At 36.6% G+C, this 16,748-nt stretch overlaps 2 protein-coding genes across 2 annotated transcripts; both read left to right on the top strand.

Moving 5' to 3' along the window:
* The first annotated feature begins 8,100 nt into the window (after window positions 1-8,100).
* Window positions 8,101-10,245, top strand: LOC113301994 (amidophosphoribosyltransferase, chloroplastic-like). The gene has a single exon (XM_026550819.1). It carries the CDS (start codon window positions 8,225-8,227, stop codon window positions 9,959-9,961), a length of 1,737 nt encoding a protein of 578 aa, XP_026406604.1. The 5' UTR covers window positions 8,101-8,224; the 3' UTR covers window positions 9,962-10,245.
* A 1,229-nt stretch (window positions 10,246-11,474) lies between these two features.
* LOC113302416 (protein EXORDIUM-like 2) lies at window positions 11,475-12,573 on the top strand. The gene has a single exon (XM_026551317.1). It carries the CDS (start codon window positions 11,490-11,492, stop codon window positions 12,417-12,419), a length of 930 nt encoding a protein of 309 aa, XP_026407102.1. The 5' UTR covers window positions 11,475-11,489; the 3' UTR covers window positions 12,420-12,573.
* The last annotated feature ends 4,175 nt before the right edge of the window (window positions 12,574-16,748 follow it).

Raw genomic sequence — 16,748 nt, 5'->3', positions numbered from 1 at the left:
CCGGGAACCTTGTTTGTGTACCTAGTATGCGAACGGTTTCATCTGAGTTAGGTCCGGGTCGGATGTTTGCATACCTGGTTTGCGAACGGCTGGATAAGGCCAAGGTCCGGAGCTTTTGTTTGCATACCTGATTTGTGAACACAGTAGTTAAGTTCTAAAATCGGTTAAGTATGATTCTCATACTCATGAACCAAAAAGAAATGCAATCTTTGCAAACCGTGGCTTAATGTTCACGCATTGATTCTTGTATAAGTACTTTGTACAATTACGAATCAATCCGATTTTGTTTCAATTGGTTTATATATATTTCTATGAGATAGTGAACAATTGAACAATTCTATATAAAACACATTTAGATTCATTTGATTATCTTTCATGATTGATTTATCATCATATTTGATCTAGAAGTGTTAGATGAATGCGGTTAAGACAAAAGTGTTCATATGGCTAACTTCGTTAACTGTTAGTGATCCAACTTAATATACATGTTTAGGTACGGTTACCCATATCTAAATGAAAGTATATTTCATGTATGTGTAACAATCTAAGACCATCTAACAGTGGAGATTGATTGCTTTATTATTTAGCAGACTTGGCTTGAATCTTAAATCAGGAGTTCATCTAACGGTGAATATTGAATGCTTTGTTACTAAGCTATCTTAGCTTTGATTGTAAGCAAACCTGATTTAAAAGAATATATAAGGAAGAACTCTAGAAACTTGAAAACCTAATCCCGACACTTTCATGTGTCCTAGTTGCAAACTAGAGTCGATTCTCCTTTAACCTAGGTTTTTCCAAAACCATGTTAGGTTAACGACTTGAAGACTTCATTTGGGATTCGTGAAGCCAGGTCCAACAATTTTTTCTGTAGTTGCGTATTCTGAGCTTACTTGTTCTATCATGTTGAGTACTGAATTCTTTAAGATTTGATCGAGATTTATTTTCGATAGGTAAGATATAAAAAGTAATTACAACAGTTCTTCGTCTCAGACTCTTGTGATTCCTTAATAACTTTTTCTGTTAATCAGTTGGGTTATTGTGAGGTGATTGATATTTCTAGGCTGCTCTTTGGAAGTATAAGACCGGGTTATCAATTGGGTCATGTTCACTTTGATCTATCAAAAGACAGAACAAAAATCGAATAAAGAATAGACATATATGTGGGATACATATTTGTGTATAAGTCTTCGACTTTGGATCATAGAAACTCTTAGTTGTGGGTGAGATCAACTAAGGGAATCAAGTGCGCAGAATCCGGCGTCGTTCTAGAGGCGTTTGGAACGCGACTGTACCTTAATCGGTGTGAGACTTGGTTAGGGCTCAACTATATTCCAGTCTGATGTTAATCTGAAGTAGGCTAGTGTCTATAGCGGCTTAATACAGCGTGGTGTTCAAGGCTGGACTAGGTCCCGAGGTTTTTCTGCATTTGCGGTTTCCTCGCTTACAGAATTTCTGGTGTCCGTGTTATTTCTTTTCCGTATTATATTATTTATATAATTGAAATATCACAGGTTGTACGTAGTTCAGTCAGTTGATAAATCCGTCCTTGTTAGTTTGATACAATTTGGTTGACACTTGGGCATTGGTCTTTGGTACCGTCCAAGTTTTTTCTCTTATCAATCACGCTCATGGATTTATATATGTTTGATTTGCTGATTGGATTGAGAAATAGAGATAAAGTTCTTTGATATATCTCTTGATTGAGTTCGCTTTCAAGTTGGTTCTCTTGGAATTATATTGGAGTTTGTCCATACAGATTGTCGAACGAATTATTGGGTGTGGTTGTTATACCCCTTCTTTTTCACTTAAGACTTGAAACATGATGCACATACACAAGGTGTTTTAGTGATCAAAGATATCTTATAAATATTTATGAGAGTCATAGCAATGTTAGACATATATTTATAAAAATAGTCTTTGAGCATCTTCTAATACGTGTTGGGACTGTTTGTGAAAGAGTTCGTGAATCCAGGGCGCTACAGTTCGTGAACAGGGTTCGTTAATCGTTCAATTATTCTTGAACTCAGATGTCTATAATTCGCGAATCATTGGATATTTTACAAACTCAGATCACCACAGTTCGTGAATTGTCCCAATCAGAACTCTGCGGTTCGCGAACCTACCTATATTCCGAAATTTCAGATATCCATGATATACGAGATGGTTCACCAACCTACCATAAGTCCATATTTCAGTAGTTTTGATAGACTCTCTTTTGATGATAAAATATTCCCATTTGCTGTAGATATAAATACCATTGCTTAGATAATTTTCAAATGATCCATATGATACAAAAATAGTTATTGAACAATAAATTGTTTCGACCTAATATTACTAAGGACCAATAAACATCCATTGCTTAAATCATATTCCGAGATATTTAACAAGACAAGCTTGACTCGAAATTTCTGCTTTGCAATACTAAATCTATTAGAGGTCATACGACATAATCTCATAAAGATAGATTGGTAATGCATGTGAATAAATAAAATGGTTCAGTCTTCATATACCTATTTTGTTGATGAAGTTCTCCAAACGTCTTCGTTAATCTTCAATCTTGCGTTGTTTTTCAGTGATGTATGATACTCAATTACCAAGTTCTATACCCAGGGGTAGAGCCAGCCCAGTGAAAGGGTGTGCACTTGCACCCCTTGCCTCCAAAGCCTATTTTAGGCCCAATTAAAGACAAAAGGTTATTTACAAACCAAATTTTGCTACTTTTCATCCCCTAAAAAAAATTATACCCTAATACATATTTTTGCACCGCTAACTTAGAAATCTTGGTTCCGCCCCTGTCTATACCTAGTCCGGGACTTAACTTTAATAAACTATAAATTAAGATATAATTTTTGTATATTTAACTTGAAATAGCAAAACTTACGGATTAGACCAAACAATGCCTTTCTTCAAACATAACTGGTCTCTCGTTGGTCCTCAGTTGGTAGGAATGATACATAAATTTTGGTCTTCAAAAACTCTAAACCCTAATCTTAACAAAACTTTTCTTTTTTTGATTCCAAAAAGAAAGGACCCAAAAACCCCTGTTGATTTCACACCCATAGGGATATGTAACATACCTTACAAGGTAATTTCAAAATTATTAGCTAATATAATGAAAATCTTGCTAGATAAATTGATATCTCCCTTTCAATCAGTTTTTTTATCAGATAGGCAAATTCCTGGTAATATCATTGTTGCTCGTGAACTTATTTACATTTTAAAGCATAAGAAATCAAAAATTGGTTTTCTAGGTGTTAAAATTGATATGTTGAAAGCTTTTGATAGGGTAAGTTGGGACTTCTTGATCAAAGTTATGCAGACTTTAGGTTTTTGTATTGAATAGCGTGAATTGATTATGCAATGTATCTCAACTTCTTCTATTACAGTGTTGCACAATGGTAATCCAGGTGAGTTGTTTAAACCTTTTAGAGGCCTGAGACAAGGAGATCCTTTATCTCTTTATTTATTTTTAATTTGCATGGAGATCTTCTCCAGATTCCTTTTAGCTAAAAAGACTTCTAAACAGATTCAAGGTATAAAAATTAGCAAAAATAGTACTCATGTCTCCCATCTTTTCTCTGCAGATGATTGCCTAATTTTTACTAAGGCAAATCTGCAAAGCTACAAGAATTTATTAAATGCTATCCAGGATTTTAGTTCTGCCTCTGGGCAGTTGATAAATTTTATCAAGTCTGGTTTGTTTTTTAGTAAGAAAACTCATCCTAAACTTCAAAGGATGATGTCTACGCTTTTGAAAATTAAAAAAATAGATATAAGAGACTCTTATCTTGGGGCTCCTCTTTTTATCGATAAATCCAAACTTAAAACCTTTGATATTATTGTTCAGAAGATGGAGGAAAGGGTGAAAGGTTGGATAAGTATGATTCTTAACCAACCAAGTAAAATGGTGCTAAACAAATCTGTTCTTTCTAGCTTGCCAGTTTACCAAATGGGTTGCTTTAAACTTCCCAAAAAGGTTATACACATAATTAATGCTATTCAAATAGACTTTTGGTGGGGCAAAGACTCTAACTCAAAAGGTAGGTATATAAAAGCTTGGAAATTCTGTTGTAGACCTATCAGTATGGGTGGCTTAGGATTTAAAGAAGCATGTAAGATGAATAAAGCAATGATATCTAAGATTGCTTGGAGGATGGTAAGTGAACCAGATGCTTGGTGGGTAAAAATTCTAAAAGGAAAATACTTTAAAAACTCTTCCATTTATAAACTTAAAAATAACTATAATTCTTCTTGGATGTGGAAATGTGTTTTGCAGGGAGTAATTTTGATTCATAAATTCACATGATGGGAAGTGGGACATGGTCAGTACATAAACATTTGGACTGACCAATGGATACCAGACCTAGAAACAACTCTAGGTGAAATATGTTCCAATAGGAACAACATGTTAACACTTGTGTCTGACTTGATTGACCCAGACACTAAAAGGTGGAACCAAAACACAATCATTGATAACTTTCCCCACATCATTGCTCAGAAAATTATGAATATTAATTTGTTCTTAGATTCCAATAGCGAGTTAGAACACGACAAACCTAGATGGATACTGACCAAAAATGGTAAGTTACCATTAAATCTTTGTATGATAGGTTAAGTGGATTAAGTACAAGCATTGATGAGAATCAAATGTTCAGGAAACAATTATGGAAGATAAGCTTACCACAAAGAATTAAACTTTTCCTGTGGAAATGCATAAATAATTCTTTGCATGTTAGACAAGTTCTAGGATGCAATGATACAAGTTGTATTTTCTGCAGTCATTCAACTGAATCTGTAAATCATTTATTGTTTGATTGTTGCTTTGCTAAAGCTATATGGGATTTACCGCCGTTTTCAGGGGGTTTTATGATTGCTTCTTCAAATATTTATTTTCAGTAACATTATGAATTATGGAATACAGGGAATGATAGGGGTATTGAGAACCTGATCGAAATAGCAGCAGCTAAATGTTGGTTTATCTGGAAGGAGAGATGATCCAGAATCTTTCAGGATAAATCAATCACCTCTCTACAAACTTCTACCCCTATCTAGAGATTTCTAATTTTTGGGGAAACTCAACTATTAAGAAGAATACTGTTGATAAATTAGCCCCTTGTACTTAAATCACTAAAATCAGAACTCCATGGATTAAACCGAATATCAACTGCTTAAAACTTAACTTTGATGCCTCTTGGATTTTTTCTATTACCAACTCTGGTTTTGGTCTAATCATACGAGATGATGCAGGAGATAGCAAAGGAGCTAAATCTGGAGTGTTCAAAGCTTCTTGTCCGGAAAAAGCAGAAGCTCTTGCGTTGTTGCAGGGAGCTAAATGGGAAAAGAAATTGAACATTTCAAATTTATGGATAGAGGGCGATTGTAAAATGAATGCAATATTTCCGACTAGAGGCGTAGAATCTCTAATGTCTTGGCAGAATCAAGGAATCGTGAAGGAAGCTATGAAGATCTTGAAGGAATGCAACAACTTCCTGAGGTTCTATTAATATTACCAGAGCCTTCTATTAATTTTTCTAGAGGCGTAGAATCTCTAATATCTTGGCAGAATCAAGGAATCATGAAGGAAGCTATGAAGATCCCGAAGGAATGCAACAACTTCCTGGGGTTCAGTTTCACAAACAGATCAAGAAATCAAGCTGCTGACAAGTTGGCTCTTGAAGCAAGAAAATCTTCTCTTTTCAATGAATGGTTGCAGACAATGCCAAACTTTTTAAGCAATATTTTGATCATAGATAATTGTAATAGAAGGCTAGTACAAAATATAATTTCCCTTCCAACTTATCTAGTTAATTATGTAATTGACGGTAGCTCTATTTCCGGGCATGATATGCTAGGAGTATGTCTATCTCTTACAATCTTTTCTAGTCCATATATTTCCGAGTTTCTTCAGTAATACATTCTTGATTCACAAAAAAAGAGACCAAACAATGCTCTAATAACTAGGTTTAGGAAATCAAGGCTCTAAACCCTCTTCCAAAAACTAAAAACCTCTTTCTCTCCCAAAAACCTCTGCAACGAAAACTTTCTTCGCCTGAATATTTCCTGCTCAGATCGGCTCTTTTAGGAGCCGATCTGAGCAGACCAAATCAACACCCAAGCTCTATTTCACCCTGTTTCTCGCAGTTACTTTTTATTTCGTTGATTCTCTTGCAATTTTTCAGGGTTTGTTTTCTAGATCTGTGATTGTTCATGTAGGTATGGTTTGTGTTTTTTTTCTGAGAAGAAATCAGTGCATCTAATCATTCTTAGTCCTGATTTATGAGCAAATCGAAGCAACTTATTCATCTCCACCAACCCTAAAAAGATATGAGATTTTCTATGTTATTGGGGATGACCGGATTTCAATTTTTCTCCTTTTAGGTCTATGTGATATTCCTGCTTTGGGGTGTTCCATCGATTCACTTTTCCTTAGATGTGGATTCGTTTCAATTAGTATTTTCGGTTTTAGGTTTTCTGCTTCGGGTACTCAAAAGCCACCATAGACAACAATATGTTTTAAGACACCAGCAACAACACTAGAGACACCAGCAACACCAGCAAAACCAATAACTTTTAGTTTCAGACCGATTCCGATGAAGAACCAGACCGATTCAGACCAACTCCGACTTGTGATGACCGATTTATGCTACTGCTACTGTACTTTGAAAAAACTTTTGAAAATTGGGTGGATCTTTGGATCCTTTTATACCTGGTTCATTTGTTTTACCATGTTTATAGAAAAACCCTTGAGAAATGGTTGGATCTTTGGATACTAACACTTCTACATATTGTAGTTTTGTTATATTGGTTGGATGTGTTACTTTTAATCCAAACTAGGCCATTTAAACTTGTTCTGTTTCTTAGAAAGTTGGTTGAAATGGTTAGGATTCTACTTCAGTTGAAGTCTTATAACTATGTTGTTGAGTGGCTTGATTGTGATTGTGTTTGTTGTCTGCTTGAGATACTTGTAATGGCTGGAAACTTCCTGTTTGGGTCTGTAATATCTACCGATTTTAAATCGAATTATTATTATCAATACAATTGAGGCACGCCTCTTTTCCGAAAAAACAAACAAACTAGGTTTAGGAATAAAACTATAAAATTCTATATAAACTCTTTCCACTGATATACATGAACTGCCTTTCGTATTAAAAAACACACATTGCAGCCTGCAGGACCCGACTGGGTGGCGGTAGCAGTAGAAATTGAGGACTTCTATCTAGTCTTTTACGATTAATCAAAGCATATCATCCTTTTCAGTGGTTTTCTACAAGCTTAACGAGGCATCAACAACTGTTCTTTGTTTGCCATCAACTACACCTAAACGTTTCAGTTTGGGATTTTTATTTGTTGATTGTGCAGATCGTATTTTAGCTTATTTTGTTTCATCTTTCTGGGTTCTAGTTGTTCTAGGTTGGTTCTCACCTTGTTACAGTTAGATTCGTTTTGTTTTCGGATGTTAGTCCTAGGCTTATGCTAATGTTTATCTTCCCTTACTTAGTCCCTATAAGCCATGATCTTGTGGCCCTTTTTCTTGTTTGGGTCTCTGGGTTCGGTGTTTATCGTCTGTTGGTTCCTATCCTCAAGAGCAGTGTTGATCTGTGTCTTTTCCGGTGGGAAATAAAGTTGCGTTGTGTTCTTCGACGAGCTTTCTTTGTACCAGTTGTGGAAGATGAGATTCAAGATGAAACTTTTGGTATTTCTTCCTTTCGAAGAGATTTCTTTTAGATGGTTGTGGTTATTAAAAAAGTTCTTATTCTGAGCTGTGAATCAAGTTTCATCTATTCAAGTTCTCCCGTAAAGACGGGTGCTGTTGTTCTACTGTTACAGTTTGATTGTACGATAATCTGGATACGGGATTCGGGTTACGAAATTCGGGTTACGGGATATGATTTGGAAGTCACTTAGTTGTAAGCCTTATTTGTATGGGATTCTCGTGGTAACTTCGGGAATTTCCCTGTTTTTTTATTAAAAAGAAAAAAAAAATCTAGTCTTTTACTGAAAGCCATATCTACAACCAAGTGCCTACGGCCTCCACACGCCGACTAGAAGACCTCTTAATTAAAACAGGAATAAAATCATTTTATTTTTAGTGCTGTAGAACCCAAAAGAGCCTCAAGAGAAAGAAGGGCTCGCAGAAACCCTCTTCACTCCCTCTCTCTTCCTCCTCCTCCTCCTCCTTCTCCTTCATCTGTTCCATTAGAGAGTTATCCTTACTCCTCATTCGATGGCTTCAACAAATCTCTCATCCCTTTCTTCATCATCAACAATAAACCTTCATCAACATCAGCATCTTCACAAAGCCCCTCTGCCTAAACCCTTCCAATCTCCCAATCTTACAACCCCAAATTCATTTCAATCAGTTTCTTTCATTCCAACTAAAAACCCTATTAATATTTCATGCAAAAATAGAAACCCCATTTCGGATTTCGCTTTAGATGATCACTTAACCCACTCTGTTCAGATTTATGATGATGATGTTGACGATAAATTAAGAGAAGAATGTGGTGTTGTAGGTATTTATGGTGACCCAGAAGCTTCAAGACTATGTTACTTGGCTCTTCATGCTCTTCAACATCGAGGGCAAGAAGGTGCTGGAATTGTTACAGTTCATGAGAACATACTCAAATCAATTACTGGGGTTGGTTTAGTTTCTGAAGTTTTTAATGAATCAAAACTTAATCAACTTCCTGGTGATTCAGCAATTGGTCATGTGCGTTATTCAACTGCTGGTTCTTCAATGCTTAAAAATGTTCAACCTTTTGTTGCTGGTTATAGATTCGGTTCTGTTGGTGTGGCTCATAATGGAAATCTGGTAAACTATCGTTCTCTAAGAGCTAAACTTGAAGAAAATGGTTCAATTTTTAATACTAGTTCTGATACAGAAGTTGTTCTTCATTTAATTGCTATTTCAAAAGCTAGACCGTTTTTACTTAGAATTGTCAATGCTTGTGAACAACTTGAAGGGGCTTACTCAATGGTGTTTGTTACTGAAGACAAGTTAGTTGCAGTTCGAGACCCCCATGGGTTTCGTCCATTAGTTATGGGCAGAAGAAGTAATGGTGCTTATGTTTTTGCTTCCGAAACTTGTGCTTTAGATTTGATTGAAGCAACATATGAGAGAGAAGTTAATCCTGGTGAAGTGATTGTTATTGATAAAGATGGTATACAAACCCTTTGCTTAATGCCTCATTTTGAACCAAAATCGTGTATCTTTGAGCATATATATTTTTCTCAACCAAATTCAATTGTTTTTGGACGGTCAGTTTATAAATCAAGAAAAGAATTTGGTGAGATTTTAGCAACAGAAGCTCCCGTTGATTGTGATGTTGTAATAGCAGTTCCTGATTCCGGGGTTGTTGCTGCACTAGGGTATGCAGCAAAAGCTGGGGTTCCATTTGAACAAGGTTTGATAAGATCACATTACGTTGGAAGAACATTTATTGAACCATCACAGAGAATTCGAGATTTTGGAGTGAAATTGAAACTTGCACCTGTTAAGGCTGTCATAGAAGGTAAAAGAGTTGTTGTTGTGGATGATTCAATTGTTAGAGGAACAACTTCTTCGAAAATTGTTAGGTTACTGAAAGAAGCTGGAGCAAAAGAAGTTCATATGAGAATTGCTAGTCCACCAATGGTTGCTTCTTGTTATTATGGAGTTGATACACCAAGTTCCGAAGAGTTGATTTCAAATAGGTTGAGTACTGAAGAAATTAGGAAGTATATTGGATCTGATTCACTTGCTTTTCTGCCGTTTGATAGCTTGAAGAATTTACTCAAAGAAGATTCATCTTCATTTTGTTACGCTTGTTTCACCGGGAAGTACCCTGTTGAACCACCAAGCATGGAGGTTAAAGTGAAAAAAGTTGGTGACTTCGTCGATGATGGAGTGAGTGGAACTTTAAAATCTATCGAGGAAGGATGGGTTCAAGTGCCTAGAGATCAGACAGCTACTAAGGTTTAATTAATCCTCATTTCTTTCGGTTTTTAATGTTTGTTTTGTTTCTATAGCAACGTGTTTGGTTTAGTTCGGTGAAACTAGAAGAATACAGGTGGTCTGTAGGAACTGGGTATTTTTCAAGCATATTCATTGCATGCCATACTCTCCTTGGATGAATGCATTAGGTTAATCCCACAGTTGATGTTGTATCTTTTAGTTTGATGGATAAAGGGCGTGTGGTAATACACGTGAAGATTATCTACTTTATTTCTTTTAGTTTAATGAATGGATTATCTACTCTCTCTCTCTCTCTCTCTCTCTCTCTCTCTCTTTTTTTTTTTCTTTTTTTCTTCGTGTTTTCTAATCATATATGATATACTAGTCATCTAAGTTGTTCGTTTGTTGTTTTCATCTTCTTGTTGTCTAATTTTCAAATTGATTAAATGATTTTGGCTGGTTTGGTGGTTAATCGACGTGAATATGTAGTTTCTCTTTATAGAAACTTCTAATCTGTGGCAGAGTTCTTCACTGGTATCTGTAGAACCTATTCTTTAAGTGCCAATAGCACGAGTCAACTGGGAATTTATTATGGTTTTGCGCCTGACTGTTAGTCTCGTGATGATACCGCTATTTAGGGCATTTGAGTGAATTTTATCTTGTCTAAGATGTAGGACATGGGATATTTTCTTGCATATCCGATTTGAAACTGATTATTTGGTGGACAAAATGGCTTGGTGTTGTTGGTCACTCGCTAGTGTTCCTTTCTTCTTGGATAGAACATTTGTTTAGGAAAGAAACAAGTTCAATTTAGTCTGAACGCCTGTTTCAGCTTTTGTAATGCTTTCCTCCGACTGCAGGGTCACTCTGCAGTCAGAGGATCACTCGCTAGTGGTCCTGTAGTAATAGCGTACCCTAGTTTCCACGCAGAGAATGTTGGTTTTAATTTATTCATTTCAAAATACGTCATCTTGGTCTTGCAGTCTCTTTTGGTTTTGGTGTCTGTTTCACAGGATAATGGTAGTGCAGTAGTTAGTGGAAAGCGTTCCCGGTGGTTATTCATTTTGCAGTTATTTGGATTTTTGAGGATTTGGTTCTCAGTTACGTCGAATGGAGACATTAGAGTGTACCCAAACTTTACTGTTTCTAATGTTTTTACTGTTTCCAGTTACATAATCTAGTTAAAAGAAAGAATCAGTGTTGTCTGATTGTGTTAAAAATAAAAGTTACTACCCCGCAACTATGTTCATTTTTTTGTTTTAATTGTTTGTGCACACCAATATGGAAGTTATCTGTTGGAGGGTTTTCATCTGGAAGGAAGAAATCATTTCAACTATCAGAAGGTTGTTGAGAATCCGCTAAATATGGTTAAGTTAGTTAACAAGTCCGTCTTGTTATCCAACTAACATGATCATTTCTGACCACATTTTTTGAGGATTTGCAGCTAAATGAAAGGTAAACCTTAAAATTTGATTTCTCCTATTGTTGAATCATGTAAACCATATAAATATTACAATTAATGCAAGCAGAAACACGAGGAAAGACAAAAGCATCAATGGCTTTCTCTCCTATCACCAAATCACTTCTGTTCATCACTATTTTGTTTCTTGTTCTTCCTCTCGGGTCACGTGCAGCACACCCCGCCAATACAAACTCGGTTCTTACTTACCACAATGGCCCTATGCTTACCGGTCAAGTTAACCTGGCCATTATGTGGTACGGCCGTTTCGCTAGAGACACCAAAAATATCCTTCGTGATTTCATACGTTCATTAAACGCTCCTAGGGTTGGAGATCCATCTGTTTCCGAATGGTGGAAAACCGTCGAAAGATACCAATCTGCTGCCCATCCAGGTGCTCGTAGTAGACCTATCCGGGTTAAGATTGCGAAACAGAAAACTGATAAAAACTATTCTGTTGGGAAAATATTGACCGAAGATTTTATTCAACCTCTAATCGAACAAGCTATCGGTGGTGCATCCTCTTTTGTTACTGTAATATTTGCGGCGAGAGATGTTTCAGTTGTTGATACATGCGACGGTCGGTGCTCTAAACATGGGGTACTTGGTGCAGGCCGAGCATCCCGTTTATATGTGGTTGTAGGAAGCCCAGAAACCGAATGCCCTGGTGTGTGTGGATGGCCATTTCATAAAGCTGATTACGGGCCACAAACTTTGCCTTTACAACCACCAAACGGGAATATTGGTGCAGATGCGATGGTTATAGGGCTTTCTCAGGCTCTGGCTGCCGTTGTTACTAATCCATACAACAACGGGTTTTTCGAGGGACCACTAACGAGACCACTCGAGGCTGTAACGGCTTGTCCTGGTATGTTTGGAAGTGGGTCGTTTCCTGGTTATACAGGTAAGGTTCTAATGTCACCTGGTACTGGTGGTTGCTTCAATGCTCATGGTGTCAAGGGACGGAAGTTCTTGCTTCCTGCAATTTGGAGCCCTGATACTCGTCGATGTTGGACCCTATTGTAAAAAGCTACTTCCTTGATGTAACTAACAAAACATACAAATGTTGTCTTCTGTAAGCAAGATCCAGTGAGGAAACTTTTGAAAAAGAAAATGTAATAAAGGTAAAAGAACTCTTAACAAAAGTGAGTTAAATCAAGAGATGCAACATTCATAGGGGGAAATACAGATTCTTAGAGCAACTGCAGTGGTGCGATCAAAACCAAAGATCAAAGATCAAAAAAAAGACCAAAGTTTGGGTTTAGTCCGTGTTGTGACGCAACGGTACATGATTAAAATTTCGTCAGGCGGACTTTAAAAGTCCGCCCCATTTTTTTTTCGTAAAATTTCATCAGGCGGACTTTAAAAGTCCCCATTTTTTGTAAATTTCATCAGGCGGACTTTAAAAGTCCGCCCCATTAAAATTTCATCAGGCGGACTTTAAAAGTCCGCCCCATTCTTTGTAACTTTCATCAGGCGGACTTTAAAAGTCCGCCTCATTCTTTTTTTTTTTATTTAATTTGAATTTTCATCGGGCGTAATTTAAATCTCCGCCCGTTAACAAGCGTACTTTAAATTTACGCCCAGCAACAAGCGTACTTTAAATTTTGCGCCCGACTATATTAGAATTTGGGATTTGGTCGCGACCATATTTGGTCTGGAATTTGATCTTTGGTTGGGATTTGATCTTTACTCCGTCCCACTGTGTTACGATCTCATCCCAAATTTTTGGTTATACTCGCCCACTGTGGATGCTCTTAGTCGACCAAAATGAGCGTCCCCAGCGGGTAGAGCAGAAAAAGAAATCATCGTAAAGTTCGTTGTTGAGTAATGATGCTCCTTGTGAAATTGTATCAATCATAAGAGTTAAATTCATTTTCATTACAGAGAAGAGACAGTTTCATTACAGAATTAATGAAGTAATTAACATTTCATTTATTGACTTAGTTAACAAACTAAACCCTGATGCTTATCACACGTACCTCACACATGTGTAACTCTTATTCTCAGTCATGAGTTTCATGTGAACTTAACCTGCACCACAGTCCTTGTTATCCTTCAACACTATATTTCCGTTATTATCCCCCGCAAGCTGGAGGGTGGTGCAAAGTATTGCCATAAAAGATATCTAGTGCCTTGGTTTGAACCAATTTATGGATAAAATGATAGTCTAAATGAACATGCTTCATACGAGAATGCATTACAGGATTAAAAGCTAACGAGATAGAGCTGATATTGTCACAAACAAGTTTAGGAATACCGCATAATGAGAAATGAAGATCTTTCAGAAGATAGCAAATCCATACAATCTCAGCAGCACTGTGAGAAAGTGTTCGGTATTCAACTTTGGTACTTGAGCGTGCAACAATTGTTTGCTTTTTAGAGGACCAGGAAATGACATTAAGACCTAAAATAACTCAATAACCTCCTGTGGATCTTCTATAATCAACATAGCCAGCCCAATCTGTATCAGAGAATCGTAACAGAAATGAACTACCTTTAGTAAAATGAATTCTATATCCAAGTGTACCCTTGATGTATCTTAATATCCTTTTAGCTTCTACCATGTGTGTACTTCTAGGATGTTGCATATGTTGACAGACTATATTGACAACATAAGATATCTCAGGTCTTGACCAAGTGAGGTAGTGAAGAGCTCCCACCAGAGACCTGTATTATGTTGGATTGTCAAGAAGGGTACCATCTTCTTTAGACAGTTTAATTGATGCAGCAATGAGAGTCTGAAAAGATTTGGAAACTTTAAGAAAAAGAGAACCAGAGCTTATAGTAATTTCAAGACCTAGAAAATAGTTAAGTGATCCTGAATCCTTGATAGGAAATTGAAGTTGCAATTGAGCAATGACACCTGTAAGCATAATATCATCAACATGGATTAAAGCAACTGTGATATGAGAGCCATCTTTGTGAATAAATAAGGAGGAGTCTGTTGCTGAATTCAAGAAGTTTAAAGAGCAGAGAGCAGCACTAAGCTTCTCATACCAGGCTCTAGGAGCTTGCTTTAGCCCATAGATAGCCTTGTGAAGTAGACATACATGATGTGGCTTGGTAAGATCAATAACTCCAGGTGGCTGAGTCATTTAGACAGTTTACTTTAAATTGACATGAAGAAAAGCATTACTCACATCCAGTTGGTGTATCCTCTAATTAAACTGAACAACCATTGAAAATATAACTCTAATGGTAGTTGGATTGGATACAGGGCTGAAAGTTTCCTTAAAATCCAGTCCTTGTTGTTGGTGATAGCCCTTACCTACAAGCCTTGCTTTATATTTGTCAATGCTGCCATCATCATTGTGCTTAATCCTAAATACCCATTTACACCCCACAATGTTCTGACCTGCAACAAGTAAAACAAGAGACCAAGTGCCAGCATTTTTCAAAGCAGTGTATTCAGTTACAGATGACAATCTCCATACCTCATCCTTCTTAGCAACACTAATACATGTTGGTACAATAGATATAAAAGCAACCGGTAAAGGATGTTTAGTTGCAAAATACGATTTTGGAGTGTAAATGCCAGTTTACCTCTAGTAGTCATACTATGACCATTCTTAGTGATTACAGGAGAAAGAGAAATGTATGAAGAAGATGGAACTAAATTAGTGGAGGGAATAGACACCACAGACTGAATAGGAGTGACAGATGCAGCAGGCACTTGAGTATATGATTTAATAATGGTGTTATATGGAAAATATGATTCATTAAAGGAAACATGCCCAGAGATATATACAGTACTAGTACTTGGGTCAAGACATTTGTCGCCCTTATGATTCAAACTATAACCACGAAAGACACAATATTTGCTTCTAGGTTCTAATTTGTTAGTTGTATATAGTTTTAACCAGGGGAAGCATGCACAACCAAAAACTTTAAGAAAGTTATAGTCTGGTACTCTGTGAAAGAGGAGTTCAAATGGAGATTGAAAAGCAATAGACCTAGTAGGTAGTCTGTTGATAAGATAGTTGGATGTGTGAAGTGCATCAAACCAAAAGTTAAAAGGGAGATTGAATTGATATAGAAGTGTACTTGTTACTCCTACAAGATGTTTATGCTTTACTTCTTCAAAATCATTTTGCTCAGGTGTATGCGGACAAGACAGCTCATAGGTGATGCCTTTTGAGTTACCAAATTGTGCAAGAAATGTGTTCAAGAATTCTCCACTATTGTCATTTCTGGTTATGACAACAGTTTGATATAGTACGTAAATTTTCTATTCTTTGAACAAAGGAGATAAAATCATGTTTAAGTTCAGATAAAATACTATTAGAAGAAGTTGTGTGACAAGGACCCCAAAGATCCATGTGTAATAGTTGAAGTGATCTAGTAGCTACAATACATGAAATGTGAAAAGGAAGTTTTTGACTTCCGCACATTTTACAATCAATACAAAAGAAAGGTTTATTTGAGACATCAGACAATTTCAGTTTATTACAAAGTTTTTGAAGAGTCTGAAACGATGGATGTCCAAATCTTCTATGGAGTAGTGCATGATCAATGGTTGTTGTTGAGGATAAAGCATGATGAGTTGAGATGAAGGTGATGGGATATAGTTCATTTTTATGTGGACCTTGTAAAAGGATCTTCTAAGAGTTGAGATCTTTCACAAAATATCCACGGGAATCAAGAGTTAAAAAACAATGGTTATCAGTTGTAAATTTATGAATAGAAAGCAGACTATGTGAAGAGTTAGGAACAATAAGAACATCACTAAGGGAAAAAGAATGATCATTAGTTAGTCTACCAGAGTGACCCTTGTGAGTAATATCCATACCTTCACTATTGGCAGTATGAATGACTTTAGATCCATCTTAGGGTGTAACTTCATAAAATCCTTATTTGTTGGAAGCAATATGGTTGCTAGCACCACTGTCAGCAATACACTCTTTATCATTAAAGATGTCTGCAATTGCTAGCATGGCACTAAGATTGGTGGGTGATGTTAGAGCACTGCTCGGTCGAACTCGTAAGCGTTGTTATCTCAAGCTTGTTTGTCAAGTTTAGTTGCCAAAACTATAAATCTTGATTTCTAGTCTACTTATAGCTAAGTCTCGGACTAGGATAGAAAGTGTAGTTGAGATCTAGACTCCACAACGTTCATCATGCAAAGACGAAGAACTACACAAGGAACTGGTGGATCTTCATCGACTAAAAGGTATGTGGAGACTTGAACTTATCTATCACTCAAAAGTATATCTACTCTATCTCCTATATTGAGACAAAAGTCGTATTATTATATAGACTTCGACTAAACACGATTGTTATTTCGAGCCGAATTTATCTCGCTTATCTATTTCTCGAAATATGTGTTGGTAAGCTTTCACTTTGGCCAAGTTC

Source organism: Papaver somniferum, chromosome 8 (genome assembly GCF_003573695.1).
Source record: "Papaver somniferum cultivar HN1 chromosome 8, ASM357369v1, whole genome shotgun sequence".
Lineage (NCBI taxonomy): Eukaryota > Viridiplantae > Streptophyta > Magnoliopsida > Ranunculales > Papaveraceae > Papaver > Papaver somniferum.
Note: the sequence above shows the minus strand (reverse complement) of the source record. Positions and strands in the feature narration are given on the sequence as shown.